Source organism: Drosophila yakuba, chromosome 3R, assembly GCF_016746365.2.
Source record: "Drosophila yakuba strain Tai18E2 chromosome 3R, Prin_Dyak_Tai18E2_2.1, whole genome shotgun sequence".
Lineage (NCBI taxonomy): Eukaryota > Metazoa > Arthropoda > Insecta > Diptera > Drosophilidae > Drosophila > Drosophila yakuba.
The window spans coordinates 2,794,669-2,820,991 of NC_052530.2; the positions used below are offsets into that span (position 1 = coordinate 2,794,669).

The following is a 26,323-nucleotide window of genomic DNA, read 5'->3' on the forward strand; positions in this document are numbered from 1 at the left end:
TCACAAGACCTCGCACTTGGCTTTTTAACAGTCTCTCGTAAGGCGCTCAAACTTTAGAACCCCGCAGAAATTCCTCAAAACAAACTGTCTCTCAACAACTTTTTGTCTTGAATATGTCTTGTGTACATACTTATAGCTAAGTATTTGTGTATATGCTCGAATGTAACTTGCTAAGTTTGGAAACAAGTAGACTGCACGCGGGCGCCCCTACATTCAACGGCAGCTTAAGTTTCTCTAAGAACTTGGCCGAACTTGAGAAATGCCAAGAGGTAATTTCAAAGGAATTGAGTTTTGAGGTTTCTTAAAGGTTATTAAATAGCTAGAAACTATTTAAGTTTTTTTATTTCTTATACGAATATGTGAACATAGTTTATGATTTCCTGTTCAGGTATTCATAATTTTAGGACCTTTCCAATCTAATCACAGGCATCACCTTAATTTTTAACTGTCAACTGACATTGAAAAGGCAGACACTTCTTTTTGAGAAATAATTTCATTTTATACCCGTTACTCGTAGAGTAAAAGGGTATACTAGTATATAACAGCGAGAAGGAAGCGTTTCCGTCCGTATATATCGTATTTTTGATCAGAAGCAATAGCGGAGTCGATATGGCCACGTTTTACGTATTTATATTTTAGTAAAGAACCTCCGGCATTATGGAAGTCGGTATGAGTCACTGCAAGTTCATTTTGACAGAGCTGCTGGGGAATGGCCACGTTCAAGGTACTCCGCATTGACAAGCACAGCGGTGCGACATGGTGGTGTAAAGATCAGCTCGGACATCCTGGGCTCCGAACTTCAGGCAGACAAAGCCAAGAAACTCCAGCTGCCGAATGTTGAGCAGTGAGTGCATAATTGCCGGAAAAATTGTGTGAGCCCGTGCCACTTTGGCCGATCAGCAGCCGAAGCTGATGTGCAGGCGGTGTTCGCGACAAAAAGCTTAATTATTATATTACATCTTACATTCCGTCGTATTCTGAATTCTCAGAATATTTAAATAATTTGTCCGATATCCAAAGCATTTCAAATAAGCTGTCCGATAGAGACCAATTGGTAGTTCTACGTTATTTTAATATATTTGGTGCTACGCGGTCCACATTAGAACAATTAAATATCCTTCTCCCAATAACGCAACAGGACTTTATTACGGCTTTCTTCAAATATCTTTTTGTCGAATACTGGACCTAAGTTTTAAAGCAAGTCCTCAAAGTGTGTTTCTGTCCAGAGATGCACCTCTTACTCAACCTGCAGACTTCAATCTACTTGAAGTGACAATCAAGCCTTATTTTCTAAGGCTAAATACTTTTCAATCTGGTCCGATTTGTATTCTTGCATTATTATGGCGGATGCAATATGAAATGTAAAGTCCAGACTTAGTAGACAATTTAAAAATACCGGTTCTCAGTGTATCTTTTCTAAATATTTAAGTGCTCAGTTAAATTTTACTATGCAATGTGCTCAGGGTTACAATAACCACCCTAACGCCCAAAACTGCCACGCCCACACTTTTGAAAAATGTTTGGATATTTCTTAGTCTTTTAAATTTCTCACGATTTGCAAAAAACTTTATGCCACGCCCACTCTAACGCCCACAAACCGCCAAAAAATGTCAGTCTAAAGTCTCTCCTTCGCACTTCTACTAGCTTATTAACGGGTATCAGATAGTCGGGGAACTCTACGATAGCGCTCTCTCTGATTTTGTTAACAAAAATGCGAATCGAATGTATTTGGACAAAAATCATAGATAGCATAGATAGCACAACTACTTTTGCTGCTAAATTAGGTTTACCAAACGTAGTAAAAATTAAGTTTCTTATATCGAGACACTATAATGACAATTTGTTGCAGACAAACAAAACAAAAAAAAATGTTTTTATTGTTTTGGTATGCACTCCATTTAGTTTTTGTAATAACATTCGGTTCTGATCAGACAACTACAGCAGATTTTCATTTCTTTGTGTATACATAGTTGCCATCGGACAACATTCTGAATCGTTTTGACCATACCTGGTTCTAGCATACTTTTTAGCTATGAGCTTGTTGCAGTCAATTTCCCTTGACTCTGGGGAATGTATTCCTTAATAGATAGGAGTAAATGAGAATGGTTGTACCATACTCTTTAAGCTATGAGCTCGTTGCAGTCAATTTTCCTTGACATTGGGGAATGTATTCCTTAATAGATAGGAGTAAATGAGAATCCTTTCTGCGGCGTATTGGTAACCTACAGGCCTACAATTTCAAAGCATACTCACCAAAATTGCCCAAATTTACGGAAGTGCCTATGTTTGGCCGAGACTTCTCACTCGCTTTACAGTAACTCTAAGCCTCTTTGATGACTGTCGACTGCCGAAAGTCTTGTATGGCAGGAGATTTGTTCTGTTTTTTAGGTTCTTAGACCGACTACGAGAAAAGCGCACTTTGCCCGAATGCACATACACGAACTTTAAGAGGGCGGAAAATAACTTCAACCGGAGACAATTAAAGAGCTTTGAGCTGTGGTAATTTTGATCTGGCTGTAACAAGATTCACAAAAAAATTTAAACGATTTTACACTTTTCCTGGCAAGTTTATTGAACACCTTCGTTGCGCCGAACACAAAATTTCGGCAATTAAGCTCAGCGGGTGGAAAAGCGCTGGTCGGCGCACGGTGCGTATGAGCGATAGCGAGTGGGGGAAATTGATATCGGAATGCCTTCAGAGTTCGCGTAATATAAGCAGGGAGCAGCCGGCTGGCGTATGTCATCTTTAATGGCGGCCATGGCGACGATAATGTTTAAAAAGCATGAAAAGGTTTTTCCTCCTTTTCCGGAGTCTTGTTGCTGGCGGAGTTACGGTTTGTTCTGTGATCCGATCACGTAGGGATACATTCTCAAATAAATACTTCGCTTCTTGGCCTGGAAAGCTCTTACAATATTTTGTAATTACTATTGAGCTGCTTTAAACAAGTCTAGCACGTGAGTTAAATACAAACATCTTGTAAAAGCTATTGACGCGAATATTAAAAAGTCTCCCTGTCGCCTGAGCAGTCGTATGAGCGAATTTTTTTAAATTTTTATTCAGTGTGCTAAAACACTTTGAGTGCTTAGCAACTGTAAGTAGACTTACTTTATATCCCTTACTTTTATAGTCCTTCTTTCCCTAAGGGATGAAGACTGACTATTATGAACATATACTAAATAGAACCTACAAGGCGTTCATTTCTAGCAACAACTTATGAATTTGTAAGCCGTAACATTCCATGGAAAATATTAATAAAATGAGATAGTAGAGTGGTTAGTCTTCCAAGCTTTTCATTCGCGTGTATACATATTATATCTGTATTCCTATGCGTTTCTGAGCAGACACTGTGATGCGTTATTCCTGAAGCGCGCTTTATATTTATTTCGTTCAGAGTGCTCATTAATTCTAATCGAAGACCATTCGAAGGCCTGGCACGCCCAAAACTTCCACACCGCGCACTTATCACCTAAAATTAAAACAACCCGCTGTCGACCGAGCGATTCATTCATAAAAACTTTCACCCCAGCAATTTAAAGCTTTAACACCGATACCCACGACTTGAGTGGGGACTTGCACAGACCACGTTGCCTTTTTTCGGGGCAGTAGCAGCCGTAACACAAATCGAAGTCAGCGCGATTTTGGAAGAACTTTCTGCGGACACACAACCAGACGCATTAGGACTTGCACGGGGACTGAAATCGAACCCGAAACGGAACGAGTCTGATTGGGTCGCAGCAGCCGCCAAATGAAAGAAGCTTAGCAACTTCCTCGCCAGCGAAAGTGAATCGTAACGCATACGCAGTGATGACCCGCTTCCCCACATGGCCAGCCAAAAGCTTTAGCCCCCTGCGAGCTTTCAGAGCAAAAGTATGGAGAGCAAGGACACCGAACAGCTGACTTGTGTTATTACATCCGTCGCCTTGCCGGGCGGCCTCCATGGTTGTTGTTGTCATGAGTCCGCCTATTTTATCGCAAAGCAGTTTTGTTTATGCAAAGTTTTGCAGAATGGTTATTCAGTAATTGATTGCATTACAATATTTTTCGCCAGCGATATTTACTGTTGTTAACACCCAAGGTCACGGTAACCCGATTACGCAAACACATAAAACACACATAACCTACTAATAAACAAGCCTAACTGTTTTCCTTCCTGTTCGGCTCCTTTCATTATGTTTATGATTCGATCTTTATTGACAGACTTATTCCGCATAGTGCACAATATCTGTATGTGGCAAGGAAATATTTGCTATACCCGCTACTCGTAGAGTCTTGTAAATTTCTATCAATATGCCAAAAAACTTTTTGCCACGCCTACTCCAACGCCCACAAACCGCCAAAAACTGTCAGTGTTGAAGACTCTCCTTCGCACTTCCACTAGCTGAGTAACGGGTATCAGATAGTCGGGGAACTCGACTAAAGCGGTCTCTCTTGTTTTTATAATTATTTTTAAACAATTTTAAAACAATCGAAACCCCTCTTAGGCAGGAATTAGGAAGGCTGGAATTTATTAAATGTTAAAGTAAGTTTTGGTCTACAAGTTACCATTGTGGCAAAATTTTAGATTTTAGGCTTTGGACGCTCTCAAATTTCTTGTTATTGGCGAAAACTCGCCTGCTAAGTTACCCCAGATTTTCTCAATTGGGTTTAGGTCCGGGGAGCACGCTGGCAAATCCAAAACACTTATTCTGTGGTCACAAATGAAGCGCAGGGTCTCTCTGTTCCGGTGTATTTATGCATTATCTTGCACAAAAACATGATTTGTTTCCCCATTTTGCTCCAAAAATGGCAGAAGACGCTCCTAAGATACTGCACATTTATTTGTGAGCTTGTGAAAGTCAAATCAAGCGTTCCGCCACCGAAATTTCATCGAATTTCTTTTCATCAAAATTGCCTACCAAGGTCCAGCTTCTTTCCAAGTATTTTTCAACAAATTGAAGCCGAGCCGTTTTGTGATGCGGGTTTAAGAACGGAGCCTTCTTTAAGACTACTCTCACAATGCACTCCGAATATTGCAGCGTCCGTCAAACATTCATTCGTGACATGGGCTTTCTGCAACTTGTGGCAAGTGTGGAGCATGAGGCAAACAAATTACTATCTTTCACGATAATACGACGTTTATCGCGATCGGACAACTTTACTTTTCTTTCAGACTTACGCCTCACACCGTTTCCATCCGGATCTTCCAAAAATTTTGTGATAACACGTGTTCGGCCAATTTTTCGCGATATTTCGCTAACATTAAAGACTTTAGGTTGTAGGCTTTTATTCCTTATATGCAATTTAAATTATCTAGTACATATAGTTACAATAGTACTCCACATTTAAATTAATCTCTATGCTGGCAATATCTGGTCATCAATAGGGATAACACCTCTTTGCCCCTTTTTTCTGGCCGTGGCGACCTATGTCAGGCCGTCCTCACCCAAATCCGTTAAGCAGTTCTGGGTTTATAGCGTGACAATGGAAAGCAAAACATTTTTATATGTATACGAGGGCGGCTATATATATTTCTGGTCCAATAATGAAAATACGAATATTTATCAACAAAAATGGTTTTATTGTTTTTCAAAATATTCTCGATCAAGATTTATACACTTCCGCTCCGATTGAGGCACCTCCAAAACATGGTTTTTGAATGCTGTTGGGGTGTGATGGGGGTTGCTGTCCTAGAATTTTCCTTTTGGGCTGAAAGAGAAACACTCGAAACACTCGTAAATGCGCGGGCGCGACCGCGAAAATCAGTTTTACACTGAAGCTTATTCTAATTAGCTAGGCTCTCCCAAGCGCAGCGGGGACTCCTTGGAGACTCTGTGGTGAAGAGCGAGAGAGCGTGAGAGGGAGCGGAGAGCGGGTGACAGTCCAAACCCCGTAACTTGGACAAATGCTTGAACAGCATCTTCTGGCGACGGAAATCGTTAACCACGCATTATTTTCTTGTTTTTTTTTCTAATTTTTCATGATTCGTCACCTGTGACGATCTTATAAACGTCTTTTTAAGCACCGAGATCGTATTTCAGCATTTCTGTACACCAATCAGCACGAGCGATTGTCAAATTGTGCGGAATCCAACGAGAACAAACCTTTTCTACGGCCAGGTGCTCATGCAATAACGAATGTATGCTGGTGGTAGAAATGCATAGGCATGCCTTTGTCTGAAGGTATGCTACATGAACGTCTGCATTATCAGTATACTTAAAGCATCGATGTTTTCTGGCACAACGTTTTTTTTGGAAGACCTTCACGGAATTTTTCTGGAGTGAGCGTCGGCTAAGATTGAATTCGTTGTACCAGTTTTCACAGTGCTATAGGATAGTGCTTCATAGCCATACAAAGATTTTCACAGTGCTATAGGATGGTGCTTCATAGCCATACAAAGATAATCCACGTCGAAAGTTGTGAAAAATGATCGCACGAAAATGTTCACGAGTTAATTCCATTTTTAGGCCGAGATGAATTTTTTAATTCCCAGTAAATAAAACAATTTACGATTAAATGACAAAATGTTCTGAGTGATGTTATGCTAAAACATGTCAAACTTTCCAATGGAAATGTCAGATTGCACCTGGCAACACTTAGTGTCGCCTAGGTCAGAAATATATATAGCAGCCCTCGTACATACATTTGTATATAATAGATGTAAAATTGGCAAGCAATATATCTGCAGAATAGTTCAATATATAAATTACCCATTCTAAAACTCTTACTTCAAAGTCATTCATACAAAATGTACATATACATATATTAAATATATATTGATATATATAATATATTAAATTATATTAAATTGTGGTTTCCATTTCGCCAATTGAATATTCTCTTTTCTTCTTGCCTTACGGTCAATTAATTGCATTTTTAATTTGCATATCAAAAGATCTGAAAGTGGCTTTCAGGTCTTGAATTAAGAACGATATATGTATTTATGCAAGCCTTGACCATAAGTCTGGGCTATTGGCCAGGATATGTATGGCAGAAATTATCCACTTGTAGTTAAATTTTGACACACACTTTTCAACAAATATCGAATACCCTTATACTCTACAAATAACGGGTGTAACACATTACATACATTTTAAATTCAAATAGATTTTACATTTTATGAAATTGACTATATTAAGCTTATTCATGCGGGCGACTTTATAAAAGAAGATCTACTAGAGTTCTACTCCTACCCAGGGAGCTCACTTAAAATCGTTGATCGCCTATCTTAAGGTACCCGTCTTAGTTTTCGATAATACGGCGTACTGTTTGGAGAATACGAATCGGTGATACTGTCTTGCTAAATTAGAGCACTGCAAAGGTTCGTTTGGAAACCGTTGATAACAGCGAACTAGCTCCTCCTCGAATTTTTCGATCTCGCCCTCGCAATCCTTGGCCCATTTTACAGGTGTACCGAATAATTCTTGAACCAATTTTAAGGACTTTCCAAACTCTTTTTCCTCGACTTCAAAAGAAAGTTTCTTCCAGGACTTGGCCACCGGAACTGGATTCAAGGCTCGCACATTATGCTGCTTATGTTCCATCGTAGTCCCAATATCGGAACCTGGTTCTTTTATTGGTTTCTGCTTATATGCTTCACAGGCGGTACATCCGAGTTCAGTACTTATGGCGGTGACCTGATTTATTCTATTCACCACATCCGGAGTTATCTCGAATGCCGTTGAATTTTTAATCTGCACCGTTTGCGGCTTGCTATTCCTGGCACCCATATCTGAGAATACTTCCTGATTTGTTTTACTTTATTTTGTTCTCCGTTTTGGAGTGACGGATAATTTAACACATTTGACCACAAAAGCAAAGACAGCTAACATAAAAACGTTTTGCCACGCCCACAAACCAAAACACCCAGGAAAAAAAACGTTCTGAAGGTGTCTGATTGTTCACACATGAACACGAATATATTTAAAGACTTACAATTTTGAGCTCCGTTCATATCTTATGTAAATGAATCGAGAGCGATAAATTATATTTAGGATTTTGTTATCTAAGGCGACATGGGTGCAGTGCTCAAAAACATGTAATTTAAGTGCACACTACATGAGTCAGTCACTTGAGATCGTTCCCCGCCTCCTGAAATAGTCCCTTAGTGGGAGACCACAGATAAGGTCCTCGCCGCTCAAGATAGGCAGATGTGCCGGAGCGTGGGACCTCGATAAGGCGGGGACTATTTACTTAGGCCTCTGCGTAGGCCATTTACTTTAAGATGCGATTCTCATGTCACCTATTTAAACCGAAGATATTTCCAAATAAAATCAGTTTCTTACAAAAACTCAACGAGTAAAGTCTTTTTATTTGGGATTTTACACTGATAAAGTGTCTATTTGAGTCTTAACAAGAGAGAACGCTATAGTCGAGTTCCCCGACGATCTGATACCCGTTACTCAGCTAGTGGAAGTGCGAGAGAGAAATGGAGAGTCTTAGCACTGACGGTTTTTGGCGGATTGTGGGCTTTAGAGTGGGCGTGGCAAAAAGTTTTTTGGAAAATCGATAGAAAATTACAAGACCAATACAAAAATGAAAAAATATGAAAACATTTTTCAAAAGTGTGGGCGTGACAGCTTTGTGCGGTTTGTGGGCGTGGCAAAAAGTTCTTGGCAAATCGATAAAAATTTACAAGACCAATACAAAAATGAAAAAATATTAAACCATTTTTCAAAAGTGTGGGCGTGGCAGTTTTCAGCGGTTTGTGGGCGTTAGAGTGGGCGTGGCAACATGAATCAACAAACTTGCGCTGCGTTTATGTCTCTGCAGTCAGTATGCTTAATCTCAACTTTCTAGCTTTTGTAGTTCCTGAGATCTCGACGTTCAGACGGACGGACAGACGGACGGACGGACAGACGGACATGGCCAGATCGACTCGGCTATTGATCCTGATTAAGAATATATATACAATATATAGTCTGTAACGCTTGTTGCAGCAGGAAAGTGTCGCTCTCTGTGGGATGGGGGAGAAACTGGTAAGATTTGGTCATTGCTTTGCGAGGCGCCACCTAGATCTGAAAAGTGCGGGATCGGGTTATGGCGGCAATCTTGAAAAGAGAAATTAACAGGGCCAAGTGTCAGGCTGTTCACGATCTAAACTCCCGTTGGGGAGCGTTCTAATGCCTTCCCGCTTATTTGGCAAGCGTCTAATCGGTCTATTCCCTTTTAGTGGTCTGAGCACGCGGTTCGATCCCTCGCAGAGTTTACTAAGTAACCTTTTCATATCAAAGTTTAAATTAGAAAGAAATTAAGATATGGTTATCTTTCGCGAGTGAACTATTTTTAATCATTGGAATTCAAGCTGCATTGATTGGCCTGGGAAGAACAGAATACATACGTTTTCCCAGTCGGTAAGGAAAAATTGATCGTCGGCGGCTTACGCTCCAGGTTGGGTACATGGCCATTGTTTTTTGTTTCTTAGGGTTTGGCGAATCAGCGACCGGATAGAGGGCCGCTGGAAAACAAATGTTATAGCCGGAGAGATTACCACCCAAGCTGTTCATCACCCGCATGAGCATTTTCGCATGGTGTTTATTGGTCACGGGACGTCGGCTCATTGGAGTTCAGGGGAAAAGATTGGCTGGTCGGAAGTCGTCTGAGTAGTCAAATTGTATTTTTGGGCAACCCGCTAAATTTCAAAGTTATTGCCCAGCGGTGCGAAAGAAACGAGAAAACAAATTTGCCATTCCTTGGATTTGTCGTGACGGCGCGGCCCAAGCAAAAGCAGTTGAAAGTCGGAGTTAAAGCGAGCAGCAGCAAAGCGGCGATATAGCGTAATCGCGAGAACATCACATGTAGATAAGTTTAGTTCTTAGTTTTGTCTGTTAGTTTGTAGTTGATATATATATTCATGATGATCGGTGCGTAATGGCCAATATAAAAAGGCTGGAGTCGCGAGTGTGAAAATCGGGAATGAAGTTTGTGTGAAGAAAGAAAAGACTGATCGGATGTGAAGGGACTTTGGACCTTTGTCCTAATGAGGGTTTTTTTTTATATATGTTATGCAAGTTATTTTTTTTCTCCAAACCCCACCGCCTTGGCATCCACGGCAAAGCGCTTTCTCCGTTGGATCTCCAGAGGATATATTTGGGTGAGTGATTCCGGCAGCCAATGCGCCGAGTTTAACCTTTATTATTGAACGTGCTTTATAACATGTATGTAAATCCTCCCTCATAAAAGAAAGGAAATATATGCATTTTTTAAGTTCCCATACTGCGCAAGATCGCAAATGAAAATTTTGGCGAATGTAACAAAGAGAAACTCGGATAATAATTAATATAACCTAAAATCCAATCAGCCCAATCCGTTTCTTTCACACACCATTATAATCTCGATTTCATTCGCATTCTTCTTTGCACCCTGTACTGAAGACGAAAACGTTTTCCGTCATCTCGATTAGCAAACATTTAGAATCTGCATGTTAAGATACACAATCAAGTATATTCTTTTAATCATGGCTAGTGTCCAACGACTGTTCTTAGTTTGTAGCGAATAAAAATTTATAATGTTTTGAGTGTATCCTAATTCTTGCCTTCAGTTAGTAGGAACCATGTAGACCATATAAAGGGGCCATTCCCAAAAATAATGTTCGAGGAGAAGCATCAAATGGCCATTGGAAGGGTGGGGACGCATTAGCCTCAATTACATCTGAGGTTAGAAGACTCTCGCTGTCTGTTTTGGTGAGCATATGATAGCCCGGTCTCAAGAGTTTGTGTAATGTAATGGTCAATATCATATTGCTTGTCGTAGCACGCATATTTTTGATTCTAATAATAAGAAAAGGCACCTCTAAGGGGAACAGTCCGAACACCACCACCGTTAGCCGACGAGCAGATAGCCGGAACAAATTGCGTGCGCTCGTTCCCTTTAGCTAACACCAGGCCTGAAGAAATTCGTTACAGGTCGGAGACACGTTTCTTCTGCCTGTTACATACTTTTCAACGAATCTAGTATACCCTTTTACTCTACGAGTAACGGGTCTAAAAATAGCTTTAGGTATCATTATAAGAACTTATGGACGGATTTGTAGTACCGATTTTCGTACACTAAGGACAAACCGTTCTATATTTTACGAATAATTGGTCTTATCTTAAAACCAATATGGTCGCAATTATAACCATTTGGTCTCATATACTTAAAAACAAATTTGACTCTATTTAAGAAGAAAAAGACACTTTTATTATATTTAATTTTATTAAACAGTCTAAAATCTAAAATAAATCCAAACTATCCGTGTGTCTTTTATCCATCTGACGCACCTGGCATGTTTTCTTCTATTTTAGGATGACGTTAGTCCAGCTTTCGTCAAAATCTCGTTTGAGGCAGCTTTTGTAGGCAACCATTACAGTACAGTCGTATTCCGCTTCCTTGAATCTTTGTACTTGTATTTATGGAAGAGTTTTCCTCCTGCGTTTGCTCTACCCTTGCGTGAAAAATAATAATAATCCTGTGAAAAAAATGAAAAATGCGACACTTATCAAATAAAAAACAAGAAATGCGTTATAATAATATAATATTATATTATAAATATTTAAATATATATAATTTTTGTACTGAAAGCTTAACATGACAAGTCCATTTTAATGATTTTAATTATTTAATATGATTTTGTGACTATAACTTTTCATTATAAATAGCTATTTCCCGCTAACACTCTGCCAGCACTAGGCTCTGGTGTTTTCTTTGCCGCCTTTTAGAGCCAATAAGTAAAAGTGAGATAGCAATATTTATCAGTTATGTACATATATGCATATGTGAAGCCAAGGCGGAAAAGAGAATCACAGACCGCTGTTGTGGCCACGCGTCTTTTTAAAGATTTCATTTTTAAAATTATTATTGTAAATGACATACGTATGTGCATATGGATGTAGCTATTTTGCCGTGCCCTTGAAAGAGCAAGCTCACCACATTGACATGCTTACAATAAAAACAATGTTGGTTATTTATTTCATTCTGATGAGCAAATTAACGGTATGGACCATGAAATGAATATTTGGTATGAGAATAAAACGGTAACTTTGGTTATTGAAAAAACCGACTGTTCTTGAATCAATACCGAATGGTATCGGAGTGAGAACTTGGTCCTACAAATAAGTAAGAACAAAACGGTATTCCAAATGTAAATAGGTCTTAACTTGTCTTCGTGATTTTATTTCTGGATGTACTTTATTACATTTATGTTATTCTTGTAAAACTTTCTTGATTTGTCAAAAATCTTTTTTGGAACGCCCATTCTAACACCCACAAACTGCAAAAAATTGTTAGTGTTAAAATGTCTGCTTCGCACTTCTACCAGCTGAATAACGGGTATCAAATAGTCGACTATAACATTCTCTCTGGTTAAGATATTATTACCAAAGAGAAATTTTAGAATATGTTTATTAAGATAAAAATCAAGTGACTAGCACTTCAACAGACAAAATTTAAACTTTTCTGAGTAGAAATTATTTTACATACTATCGAATAAATAAATGCATTAAGTAAAGTGCATTTTGAACACACATTGAAATCAGAAGACTCAATTATTTGTGCAGAACCTACACAAAATTCAATCAGTTTAATTACAGCAGGCCATTAAGACCTCAGGAGAGCCCTTTGTCAACAAAATTATTTACATACAGGGTAAGGCGCTTATCTGTTCCTAATTATTAGAAACGTTTGTTTTGACATATTGCAAACACTTGAACTTATAGTGTTGCAATTTAAATATAAAGATATATTAAATGTCTTACGTAAAATGACTTAGGAAATTAAAGAAGCAGGTACGCTAAGGCAACCACCATTGCCACTGGATTCGGTTTCCGATCCATTCTTTGGACCCCGGGGCAACAAGTAGTCGACATAATCGTGGACTATTTCATTGTTTTGTGGGGTTCGAAAGTGATTCAATTGCTCGCGAAATGTGTGACGTGACTTTATTTAATTGCGTTTTACGTTTCACGTTGCGTATGCGAATTATCCCGCATTATCAGATTCCAATAGGTCTGATACAACAGGAATGTAAGATGGCCTAAGGGCCAGTAGTTATTACGCATTCGCAATGTATTGCAGTTGAAGAGGTAAGTACTTGGAAATGAGTCAGTTTGTATTTACGGTAATCTTCAAGATTTATATATTTTCGATAGATTTCTATTATTTTTGACCATATTTACAAGATTATAATATTTAGCTTATAGATGGCTTTTTCTATTAGCTATTTTATATTTTCTTTTGTGATATTTATTGGTAAATACTACTACTTTTAAAGGATCTTTTCTTTCATATGAGTACAATCTCATGTTATTTTTTTCTTTGTAAGTTTCAAACCTACGACATTATACCAACATTCGGAATTTGTTATTTGACACAATTTTTATAAAAGACTTTACTCGCAGTCGCTGGGAATGTGGTACATGTTATTTCCAACAGATCAAGAAACAGTCATTTAACCAAGTTTTTATCTAAATGCCAATATTTTTGCCACAAGATGTGCGGAGGTTTTTGAGAGCGCGAAAGAGTATGTAATTATGTAATGTGCAACTTACCCAAAAGCTTGCTTTAATTATAATCGTTACTCGTAGAGTAACAGGGTATACTGATTCGTTTATAAGTATTTAACAGGCGGAAGGAAGTGTTTCCGACCATATATAGTATATATGTATATTCTTGATCAGGGTCAATAGCCGAGTCGATCTAGCCATGTCCGACAGTTCGTCTGTCCATATGAAGGTCGAGAACTATAAAAGCTAGAAAGTTGAGATTAAGCATACAGACTCCAGAGACATAGACGCAGCGCAAGTCTGTTGCCCATGTCGCCTCGCCCTCTCTAACGCCCTCAAACCGACCAAAGCTGCCACGCCCACACTTTTTAAATGGTTTTGATTTTTTTTTACATTTTTGTTAGTGTAAATCTCTCTTGTTTTGTCCCGCCCACTTCTACGACCACAAACCGCCAAAAACTGTCAGTGTTGATGTCTCTTTTTCGCACTTCCAATTACTCAGCTAGTGAAAGTGCGAAGGAGGCTCTTCACAAATAACAGTTTTTGGCGGTTTGTGGGCGTGGCAAAAAGGTTTTTGGTAAGTCGATAGAAATTTACAAGACTAATACAAAAATGAAAAAAAAATCAAAACATTTTTCAAAAGTGTTGGCGTGTCAGCTTTGGGCGGTTTGTGGGCGTTAGAGTGGGCGTGGCAAATAGTTTGGCAAATCGATAGAAATTTACAAGGCCAATACAAAAATAAAAAAAATCAAAACATTTTTCAAAAGTGTGGGCGTGGCAGTTTTAGGCGGTTGGCAAAAAGTTTTTTGTCAAGTCGATAGAAATTTGGGCAGCTTTGAGCGGCTTGTGGGCGTTAGAGTAGGCGTGGCAACATCAATCGACAAACTTGCGCTGCGTCTATGTCTCTGGAGTCTGTATGCGTAATCTCAACTTCTGGCTTTTGTAGTTCCTGAGATATTGACTTTCATACGGACGGACAGACGGACATGGCCATATCGACTCGGCTATTAATATATGTATGTATACTGGTTCTTCTGCCTGTTACATACTTTTCAATGAATTTTCAAACGAGTAACGGGTATAAAAAAGCTGATTCCACCATATAAAATTATTTATGTTTCGATTCTACGTAAACGCTCTTCGGCTATTATTAGCTGGAAGCACCTAACTACCTAAACTACCTAAACAATTTGTGAAAGAACCCAGTACAGTACATAAGAGACGAAAAATGTCCGGAAAAGAAATCTCAAATAAGAAGGAACTTCTTTTATTTTAAATGTCCAATTTTTTAAGCCAGATTGCAAATGTGTACTGTGTATAAATAAAACAAGAGAGAACGCTATAGTCGAGTTCCCCGACTATCTGATACCCGTTACTCAGCTAGTGGAAGGGAGAAGGAGAGTCTTAAACACAGTTTTTGGCGGTTTGTAGGCGTTATAGTGGGCGTGGCAAAAAGTTTTTTGGCAAATCGATAGAAATTTACAAGACTAATACAAAAATGAAAAAATATCAAAACATTTTTCAAAAGTGTGGGCGTAGCAGCTTTGGGCGGTTTGTGGGCGTTAGAGTGGGCGTGGCAAAAAGTTTTTTGGCAAATCAATAGAAATTTACAAGACCAATACAAAAATGAAAAAATATCAAAACATTTTCAAAAGTGTGGGCGTGGCAGTTTTGGGCGGTTTGTGGGCGTTAGAGTGGGCGTGGCAACATGATTCGACAAACTTGCGCTGCGTCTATGTCTCTGGAGTCTGTATGCTTAATCTCAACTTTCTAGCTTTTGTAGTTCCTGAGATCACAGCGTTCATACGGACGGACAGACAGACGGACAGACGGACAGACGGACATGGTCATATCGACTCGGCTATTGGTCCTGATCAAGAATATATATACTTTATATGGTCGGAAACCCTTCCTTCTGCCTGTTACATACTTTTCAACGAATCTAGTATACCCTTTTACTCTACGAGTAACGGGTATAACGATTAAATTCGACTGGAAATTTACACAGGCATCTTTAAGCAAGTACAATATAATTATATTGTGTATGTGTGTATTTGTGTGCAAGTTAAAAGTGAAGTAAAGTAAATGAAAATACGTATAATTTCGGTGCTTCGGGATAGATACTTTTATATTTTTTAAATTAAAGAACATTTTGTTGACAAAATCAAATTTTGTAAAGTGTTAAAAGGGTATTTCCTCGGAAAATATTTTATGCGCGAAATGTTTATTTATACGTATGTATGTATAACGCACATGGAACTTTTTTCATACGAAAATGTACTCCCAAAGTTTGAAAAAATGAGTTTGTCAATAAAAGCGAATTTAATTTAGAAAATATAAAAAATGGTGCTTTGATGCGTCGACGTTTTTTTTATACCTAATCAAATCGGCACATTTTATTTCAGAATTTTGGCGCCAAATATCGTATGTGCGTTTGTAAAAATGAATGGCTACATCAATATATATTGGAAATGGATGATATATATATTGATGTAGCCATTCATTTTTACATACGCACATTCAATATATGGCCTACATTTTGTCACAAATTTAAATGTTATGAAGTTTTAAAAATATTTTATTCTATTAATACTTGTTTGTAGAGGGTGCATCCAAACAGCTATGCGTTATATGAAGCTATGAAATCAAGTGGCCAAAAAAGAAGAGAGTAAATCATCAGAGCCTAAGGAACCAAATTTGTTCTGTTTTTACTCCTATAATATAGGAGAAGATACTATAACAGTTTTTGTAAGTTTAAATATGATTTGATATTTTTATTTTAAAAAGTACCGAATAAAAAATTTAAAAATTTGTTAACCTTTTACCTTACCTAGGTACTTATTTTTGTAACTACCTTGTACCTTACCTAGGTAAAAATATAGCGTACCTGTCCTAACACTGATGATATCATGATTGTGTCGTCTACTATAGAGTTGGGTTTCGAAAGATTAAAAATTGTGTTAGATGTTTTCACTGCAGCCGCATTCTCATGTTACCAAATGTGGGTTTCTTAAGACTACGGTACAATATCTGGATTATGAGGTGCGAGCTAGAGAAATAAGACCCGATTCGCGGAAAATAGTTGCGTTGAAATCCTTACCGACGCCACAAACATTGACAAGCCTAAGACAATTTGTTGGATTGGCGTCTTATTTTCGAAAATTTGTTCCTCGATTCTCTCAGATCAATAAACCAATATATTCACTAACTTCGAGCAAAAACACTTTTAACTGGACTGATGATTTAGAGGAGATTAGGAAAAATGTTATCACTATTCTGACAAGTGAGACAGTACTTGTTTTTTTTTGACCCATAACATCCGATAGAATTGCATACTGATGCGAGCTCTTGTGATTATGGAGCAATGCTAATTCATCGGATCAAGGGGGATCCTTATGTGGTGGAGTATTATAGTAAAACCACCTGCCCTGCTGAGTCTAAATACCATTCGTATGAATTGGAAACATTGGCTGTTGTTGAATCAGTTAAACATTTTCGGCATTATTTGCTCGGACGAGAGTTTGTTGTATTTAGGGATTGCCAATTGCTAAAAGCATCGCGAAAAAATTTAACTAACTGCTAGGGTGCATCGCTGGTGGTACTTGCAATCTAATGATTTTAAAATAGAGTATAGGAGGGAAAGCGCATTGCGCATTTGGACTTGTTATCCAGGAATCACGTGCTTGATGCAACACCAGTTCAAAAGACTAAAATCCTAGCAAAACGTGTAAACTTAGCAGAAATCTCAAATGATTGGCTCGCAGCTGAGCAACGTGAGGATTCTGAAATTTCTGATATTGTTAATAAACTGAAAACAAAATATTTCACATATGATATTGCCCAGGCTTAGAGAGGGGGTCTTGCTTCGTAGAATACAGAGGAATGGAAGGACTCGTTGTCTGCCAGTAGTGACGCATGCATTTTGATGGTCGGTAATCAATCAAGTTCATGAGTCCGTTATGCATTTAGGTTGGAAAAAGACTCTCGATAAGACTTATCAATATTATTGGTTTGCCAAAATGAATAAATACGTTCGAAAGTTTGTCGACAGTTGCGTAACGTGTAAAACTGTAAAGGGGTCATCTGGAAAGATACAAGCAGAGTTACATCCAATCCCAAAAGTAAATGTCCCATGGCATACAGTGCATATCGATATAACGGGTAAACTAAGTGGGAAGAATGATATTAAGGAATATGTCATAGTTCAAATTGATGCTCTAACCAAATTCGTTTATTTGGGTGTTCCGAACCAAATAATAGTCGATCAGGGTAGATGTTTTACCAGCGCATAGTTTGCAGAGTTTTGTGGATCTCAGAAGATAAAGCTGCATCTAAGAGGTACAGGAGGAAGTTGAACAAACGGGCAAGTTCACCGCGTTATGGGAACGCTCAAGAATCTCTTGACTGCGGTGGAATCAAGGAACAGGTCATGGCAGGTTGCTCTTGGCGAGGTACAACTTGCATTGAATTGCACAGTTATTAGTGCAACCAAAGCAAGCCCTCTAGTTGTAAGACATAAAATTGGAGATTTTGTTTTATTAAAAAATGAAGGATGTCATCAAACTAAATTAGATCCGATGTTTAAGGGACCATTTAGGATCAGTGAAGTTTTAGATGGAGATCGGTACACATTGAAGTCATTGCATAATAATCAGTCATATAAATATTACCATAAGAATTTGCGGGAGATGCTAGATGGTTATGTTCCGTATGAGTTGGAAATCCCGCTTGATTCTTGTTAAGATTGTGGCAAAATATCTGTGTGATATGCTGTGTCAGGTTGAGAATAGCGGAAGAACACAGGAGGTGTTGTTTGCGAGTTGAAGTGGAAGTTACCTTGCTGATGCAAAGCGTCTAAATTGTTTTTTATTTGGCGATATGGTTTTAAGACTTACGATAGCTGCGTCATTGAGCAAGCAAGTGGACAATTATGGTTGTCACATGGCGTGTGGGGCTCTTGACGGAACTATGCTTAAAGCAAAAGGAAACCATAGGGATACAAATGAATGTTAAATTTTGAATTTAAGAAATATCATGAAACTAAAATGCAAAGGTTTAATGTAACTATAGTTTAAGAAGAATGCTATATGGGCAGGTGCATCAAATTAGCTGAAGATCAAGGTTAAACCGCAAAGAAAATTCGTTGAAATAGACGGAAGAGCAGCTTGATAGCTTGTATACTGTAGTGAAACAGTAGTCGATGGTTAATTAGTAGTACCTGGCCCTAAAGCTGACTATGAAAAAGAAAAAGAACATGAGGTTGAACATTATGAAAAATTGTTAATAACTGAAGAAGATATGTAACCAGCATACTAAAAATTGTGAAAATTCGATACATCTTTAGAAATTAGTTTGTAATGTTAGGACATTGAATCAAATAAAAATTAAATTGTAACTATGTCACACGAGGACGTGTAATTTGTCAGAATGGCCGTGTCGGAGATTAAATGCTTTATTTGAAATACCCGCACAATCGTTAGTAGGGTTGTTGTTAATAGGTAGAGTTGCCTATGGGGTAAAAGTTACAGTTCTAGAATTTACGATTGTCGTGCGTGTATTCGTGCGCACTGCGAGAAAGTGAAAGGAAAGCCGAATGCCTGTCAAACGCCTATTGGTGAGGTTCCTGCGCTGCTCATCGATGTCCTTTTCGTCTTGTGGACTGATTTGCGAACAAAGCGTGCGGACAGCTTTGAGAAGAAGCCCACTCGCGACGTGCGTTTTGTGTCGTCGGCGGATGGAGGAGTCTTGAAGTTGGATGGCAATTTAAGCACCTTCAGGGGAGTGCTTGTCGCGTCCAACTTTTCGAAATGAGTCGGGGGTGGGAGTCTTCTGGTGGGTCCTGGAGCTTGTCTTGGGGTCTGCGGACCGGGTTTCCGAATGTGGTGTGAGGTGCTGGTCAGCTTTTGGTTTACAGCCAACCTTCGTGGGTCACTCAGTAGAGTTGGCTTCACATCTACTGAGGCACCGACTTCTTTCTTGGGAAGGGCGGGTTGTGGGAAAGTGGACGGCTCGGAACGTCTTGGATTGGCGGCCTTGGTGGCAGTGCGGCAGATGAATTTTGAAGGCGGTTCCGAGGGTGGCGGAGTGAGGGCATTGGTCAAACGTGGAGCCATGGGACGGATGGAAGCGGCGCCAGGCTTATTCGGTGTGTGTTTGTCCGGTGCAAAGGTCACTTGGCTTACGTTAACATTGGGGGAAGGTACAGAGACAGGAATCCGACTTCTGACTGGGTTAAGTGTGGGAGCATCTCCAAAGGAAGCTGCCGATTTATCGCTGGAGGTTGTAGAGCGCGGTTTAGCAATGTCAAGGAGCATATAGGTGCAATAGATGTCGTCGAACTGCTGGTTCTTCAGCGACTGCTCTACATCACGCAGTTTGTGACCCATGTTGGACAGCAAATCCAACCGATATATGTCCTGTAGATCCATAGGTTTCTCCTGAAAGGGCCTCAATCTATTCCCTTCCTCGTAACCCATGTTAATCCACCAATTCGCCATGACTGCCGATAAGGTAGTACGTTTCGTAGGACTTAGAACGAGAATCTCCCTAATCAGATTCTCGCACTCAATGGAGACGTAGTAGGGAACACGGTACTTGCCCCGAAGAACTCAATTGGGTAGCTCCTTCAGATTAATCTCATCGAAGGGTAGGGAACCACTCACCAAGGTGTAGAGCACCACTCCCAGTGACCACGAGTCCACTCCCGGTCCAGAGTATTTCTTGCCTCTGAAGAGTTCAGGAGCGGCAAACGTGAATATTCGCCATCTACAATCATAGAGGTCTTTCAACGATAGTACTTAAAATTGAGAAAATAATGGACAATAACGAAAACGACAACGTTAACCCGACATATATGTATGTATGTGGTCGGACACCCTTTTTTATACCTCTTACATACTTTTCAACAAATCTAGTATACCCTTTAACTCTGCTAGTGACTAATATGATAAAAAAAGTAATAGTTGTATGTACTTGTGTGTTTGAACAGCTGAAATTCTTCATGTTGTCCCAGTAATTAGGTCTGAAACTAAGTAATTCGTAATTCAAATGTAGTTTAAGAAATAAAATAACAGCAACTATTAGGCTATTATAATAAGCCGCATTATATTCAAATAGAGCTTTGGGAACCAAGGCAGTAGATCGATCTTATTATAATACTACAGTTTCAATTTTGGAGAAATTTTCGGTACAGTAATTTTAAAGTTGTAATCATTATCGTTAAGAATCAACACGGCAAAATTCATTTTTACATATTAGGAGACACATTGTCTGCTCCCAAGGTGGTGCAAATATGAGAATACAAAAAAGGTGAAAAAGATGGTGCGGGTAAATTTGCCAACTCAATTTAATCAGGTGCTCAGCGTTCAGTAAAGTAACAGGAGCTCTAAGATATCGTTAAGCGCAGTAAGACGCTCTTTGAGATATTTTTTAAAATGGCTTTTTTATTAATGAAAAAGTAGATAATTATTTTTGCGTAAAATATGGAGGTGCTACAGTAATCGGTAGCCTCACCTCCGGAGTACTACAGTGAACTAAGTCATTTACTGATAAAAAAAACAAGAGAGAACGCTATAGTCGAGTTCCCCGACTATCTGATACCCGTTACTCAGCTAGTGGAAGGGAGAAGGAGAGTCTTAAACACAGTTTTTGGCGGTTTGTAGGCGTTATAGTGGGCGTGGCAGAACGTTTTTTGGCAAATCGATAGAAATTTACAAGACTAATACAAAAATGAAAAAATATCGAAACATTTTTCAAAAGTGTGGGCGTAGCAGCTTTGGGCGGTTTGTGGGCGTTAGAGTGGGCGTGGCAAAAAGTTTTTTTGCAAATCGATAGAAATTTACAAGACCAATACAAAAATGAAAAAATATCAAAACATTTTTCAAAAGTGTGGGCGGAGCAGCTTTCGGCGGTTTGTGGGCGTTAGAGTGGGCGTGGCAACATGAATCGACAAACTTGCGCTGCGTCTATGTCTCTGGAGTCTGTATGCTTAATCTCAACTTTCTAGCTTTTGTAGTTCCTGAGATCTCGACGTTCATACGGACAGACGGACAGACAGACGGACGGACAGACGGACATGGCCAGATCGACTCGGCTACTGATCCTGATCAAGAATATATATACTTTATATGGTCGGAAACGCTTCCTTCTGCCTGTTACATACTTTTCAACGAATCTAGTATACCCTTTTACTCTACGAGTAACGGGTATAAAAATCTGGAAAAATGTTTCTTACCCTACAATAGGCAACAGCATTTCCACGACAAATTTCCTAAACAGAGGCACAAAATCCCATTTTATCTTACACGAAACCGTTTCACATCACGGAGCGTAAGAATAAGGGAGAGAACTATAAATTGACGACTGCTGCTCTATTCCTTGGGCTTTTCTGAGTCAATCAGTTTGTTTTGAAATTTCACCGCGAAACGTTCGCTTCTAAGCGTTTTCTTCACTAGAAAATAAATAAATTAAAACAAACTGAAAAACTGACTTCGGAATGGCAGTTGACAAGTGCCTTTACATTGGTAGTTTGAGGGGTAGTGTGTAATTATGCAGCCAGCGGTGACTTCGGGTGGGTGTCGTCTTTGTTCCTCCAGTGGTGAGGTCGAGTGGGTGTGTTCTGCAAAGGCGTCTGACTATTCGACTGTTGTCCAGTAGGTTGATCGCCAGGTGGTTAGGGAGGTTTTCCAGCCTGCTTGCGTACCTTGCTCTGAGCCTTGTGGGAGTCGAGCCAAAATGCCAACCTTATATGTGCTATCGCACTAATTTGGTAACGAACCATTATGGCCAAGTTCAAATCCTGGCAAAATTGAATACTGCCCTATAAAATACCACAAAAAGCCCGAGTAGGATTGTGGCAAGCTGCGGTCACACTTGATTTTAATACTTCCGTTCTCTTTCCTGGAAGGCGTGATCGAAGGCAGTTTAACTTTGTGCAGTCCCTGATTATAAATCCACGAGCATCGTGTAGACCGGTTAATAGTTTATTTTTCAAGACAAATACTGCCAAGTGATAGTGACAATTCGTGAGCTAATTTGAACTGGTAAGATTTCGAGTGCGTTCGATCTCCAGTATCTAAAAATTGATTTCCCAAATAGCGTCTGCTGCCTGTCCCACATTTGGAGTCAGAAGTCTTATTGGCCGCGTCGCCAAGGCGGCTTGCATTGTTTTTCGTCCTCAACTTTTGACCACGTGTGAAATTTACTGTGGCTTCACCGATCGCAGAAATATTCACAACTGCTTGCATCAGGAGCACCCGCCGCGTGCAGCGGAAAGCTGGGCTTGTCCCTTTCTGCTGCCAATCAAGTGCAGATCGCAGGACACCCCGAGTTGGCGTTCTTTTTCTACTCTTCATCGCCGCAAGCGAGGAGCAAATCGCCGTGGACCCATTTTATGCACACATCGGCTTGGTGTGCATCTTTTCTTCGTTTTCATCGCACACATTGAATTGCGGTGCCGTCCTTGTCGCACACATCGGATCAGTGTCTCTTCTTCTTCTTCCGTGCGCATTCCGAGAATTTGCGCACAACACGAGCCCCAGGCTGCTGGTTTTGCCGCTGCGTATGCTGCGAACCACGACACGAATGATCGTGTCCAATCTTGAGTATCTTTAGAATAGTTTTTCATATATGTGTTAATTTTGCCTAAAAATATTTACTTATAAACCTCTACGATTCTAATTTAGCTTAACTTGTGGGAGATCTGACAAATATATATATATGTGATTTTTCCAATTTATATTAATACATACAGCAAATCATCAACAGTCATCAGGCCTCCTGACATCGATGGAAAGTGCGTAAGTACGGCATAGCCGTGAACAAACAAAAATAATAAAAACACACATGCATATATAAAGACAGATATTCCTAAATAATGTGCTAAAAATACCTTGCCTTAATCGTATATCTAGATCACTTAATTTAAAGAAGTTTAAAGTTTAAATATCAATTAATTATACATAATTCTAATGTGAAGAAAGCCAAACAAACAAAAGTATTAATGTAAACTTAAATACCAATATTTGCATTCCTATCTTAATTATTTTTACTTTCTTTTCTCGAAAATAAGCAAAATTACTCAATAAGAGATTTCATTAACGTAAATAACGTAATTTTTAGTTTAAGGATTAGTTTAAGAAAATGTATCGAAATATTATCTGTATCTTCAATTATATGGGGTCGAAAATGAACTAATCTGATGTCTTGTTGGGCACCAAAGGGTATGTAAAGCAGCGGTTGTAAAAGGGTGGAGTCCGAATGGATTTCACAGGTAGGGTGGGTATAGAATGAGGCCAATAACATCTGGGCCTCATCTTTAATAGGTACACTTTCTTGTCTGGTTCTTAACCGTTTGGTTATCGTTTTGCATCTATCGTATCTCTGTCTACAGTATTATAGCTGTGACACTCTTGTTCATCTTAACACAAAACCCACGCCCATTTTCCCTGAGCATGCCGGTCAAAATAGTAGACAGAGTGTGTTGAGGTGGACAACGCTTTATGAGTGTGTTCGTTACAGCCTTTTAATATCGTACTGGTGGGATGCCTAGTTTGATGTGAGTAGTGACATTCTTGTGGTACTGGTGTGCGTCAGAGGCAATTCTCAAGCATTTGTTCTGGAACCATTGTATTTTTAGGGGGTTTGAAACACATGCCGTACCCCCCAGCCGTAGATCCGATCCAGATCGTCTTGAGTATTGGATTGTTAACCAGAAGTCGTGTTTTGCTTATGCTTTGACCTGTCTCAGGCGCAAATCAGCCTGGTTGCCATTTGGGTACTGGTATGGTGTCTCCGTTTAGAGCAATGTACTGACGCCTATAATTAACTTGTTTGCTGGTTGACTTTGAGCAATTGCTGAAAGATTCTTATACCAAACAGCATTTAAAAACTCCCGCCCTCTAATCTCCATATCATTTAATTTGCCTCTGTTCAAATTGCTTACGAGTAATAAAGTATCAGCAATGAATAAATATTATTCCTTTAGAGCGACCACTTAGCAACATCTCAGGATGTGTCATCCGCATTAAGCTCAATTGGCATATTCATTTCCCAATGCGATTTTCGGGCTTCCGCTTGGCCATCTCAAATTATTTATTTTGTTTAAGATATTTTTAGTGTGTTGAATCCGAGCTAAATGCAATATTATTAACAGTATCAATCAATGTTATTTGAGATCAAGTCTAAGGGGAAACTGAAATGGACATGGGCACGTGCCTGAAACTGCAACCTTATATGATTACTTAAGTTACATTTTCTCTTTTTTGTAACTGAAAGCTACAAAGCACATCACAGAACATGTGTAAAAGTAAACAACGCCGCTGAGGTAGGAAATACGTTACAAAAAATGTATTATTATTTTGCAATTAATGATTTGGTTAAAATAATTTGTTTGTAAATGTTTGAATATGTTTAATGTCTTCTTAATAAACTTTTCTTTTCAGGATACAAGACCATTTATAATTTTCGTTTCCCTATAAAGTACATATGATTCACTAGCCGAGCCAATCTGGCTGTATTCGAGTACTTGAGGTATTCGTTCTCTGTTCTTTTAAATATTCGGCTGCCACGACTGTTGTTGATACCACCGAGCCGCCTACTTTGGGAAAACATATCCAGGGATCTATGTAAATGGTGTTCTAATTGAAATCTTTCAATGTTAGTAAAATAGAATTCAAAACAAGTTCCCCGACTATCTGATACCCGTTACTCAGCTAGTGGAAGTGCGAAGAAGAGTCTTCAGCACTGACAGTCTTTGGCGGCTTGTGGGCGTTAGAGTGGGCGTAGCAACATGAATCAACAAACTGCTCTGCGTCTATGTCCCTGGAGTCTGTATTCTTAATCTCAACGGTCTAGCTTTTGTAGTTTTTGAGATCTCAGCGTTCATACGGACGGACAGACAGACAGACGGACAGACAGACGGATAGACGGACGGACAGATTGACATGGCCAAATCCTGATCCTGATCAGGAATATATATACTTTATATGGTCGGAAAAGCTTTATTCTGCCTGTTACATTTTGTTCAACGAATCTAGTATACCCTTTTACTCTACGAGTAACGGGTATAATAAAGACTGTTCCAAGCATCGTTCTACGGTTAGCTAAGGAGGGTAAGTTAATTAACATTAGTCTACTTGAATAAGGAGGTAACCTAAGGTTTGCATCCAAATTAAGGCGCCGTAAATCAAGTAAGTAAGAAGTTCTTTTGAACCGATTTAATTCGGTCCGAGTAAGCTTCATATTGTGGACTCCAAACAGGTGATCCATACTCAAGGATGGGACGGACTAGAGATGTAAATAAGGTTTTGGTCATGTAAGGATAAACAAATTCCTTTGACCACCGTTATATAAAACCAAGCACACCCCTGGCCTTATTGACAATAGACGAAATATGGTCTGAAAATTTTATTTTAGGGTCCAGAAAAACACCAAGATCATCAACATGTTTTATTCTGTCCAAAGAGCACCCACTTAAAGTGTAAGTCGCGTGCATTAAGTTGGTCATAACTTTACACTTAGAGCCATTTAAGTTTAATACGTTCTCACGGCACCAGGTTGGAAAGCTATCTAGATTGGATTGTAAGTCCAAATGGCGAGAAATGTCCTTATACTGTACACATAATCTTACATCGTCAGCGTACATAAGTACACGCGAATGCTTTATTATTAAGAGAAATAAGGTAAAAAGGAGCGGACCTAGGTGGCTCCCTTGTGGGACGCCGGATGTGACTCCGAGAATACAAGAAAGAGAATTTTTAAAGGAAACCCGTTGCGTCCTGCCATTCAGATAATATAGAATCCAATTTAGGAGATCAACAGGGAAACCTAATAAATCAAGTTTTTTTAATAAAAGTGAATGATTAAC

The 26,323-nt window shown here is 39.2% G+C and overlaps 2 protein-coding genes, 1 long non-coding RNA gene and 1 pseudogene across 4 annotated transcripts in view; 1 reads left to right on the plus strand and 3 right to left on the minus strand.

Annotated features, from left to right (window-relative positions):
• Nucleotides 1-3,735, minus strand: part of LOC6535305 (retinal guanylyl cyclase 2) — a 62,502-nt gene extending 58,767 nt beyond the window's left edge. Inside the window, exons 1-2 of one of the 2 annotated variants that reach the window (XM_039376849.2) lie at nt 3,582-3,735; nt 2,254-2,514 (exon numbers count right to left, since the gene is read on the minus strand). The gene's annotated coding sequence lies outside the window, so the exon portion shown is untranslated. Of the gene's footprint in view, nt 1-2,253; nt 2,515-3,556 lie in introns of both variants that reach the window. The other variant, XM_039376850.2, reaches the window with a different exon arrangement.
• A 3,350-nt stretch (nt 3,736-7,085) lies between these two features.
• Nucleotides 7,086-7,804, minus strand: LOC6539826. The gene has a single exon (XM_002086674.4). The coding sequence runs from the start codon at nt 7,705-7,707 to the stop codon at nt 7,201-7,203; it is 507 nt and encodes a 168-aa protein (XP_002086710.1). The 5' UTR covers nt 7,708-7,804; the 3' UTR covers nt 7,086-7,200.
• An 11,162-nt stretch (nt 7,805-18,966) lies between these two features.
• On the minus strand, nt 18,967-21,711 carry LOC6539827 (annotated as a pseudogene).
• Nucleotides 21,712-21,994: 283 nt separating this feature from the next.
• LOC120322040 lies at nt 21,995-23,648 on the plus strand. The gene is made up of 2 exons (XR_005561832.2): nt 21,995-22,499; nt 22,555-23,648. It is a non-coding gene; the product is annotated as an uncharacterized LOC120322040 (long non-coding RNA).
• Nucleotides 23,649-26,323: the final 2,675 nt, after the last annotated feature.

Bases quoted from the DNA above. Each gene is read 5' to 3' on its own strand.
- LOC6539826 (XM_002086674.4), bottom strand. From the start codon at position 7,707: ATGGGTGCCAGGAATAGCAAGCCGCAAACGGTGCAGATTAAAAATTCA.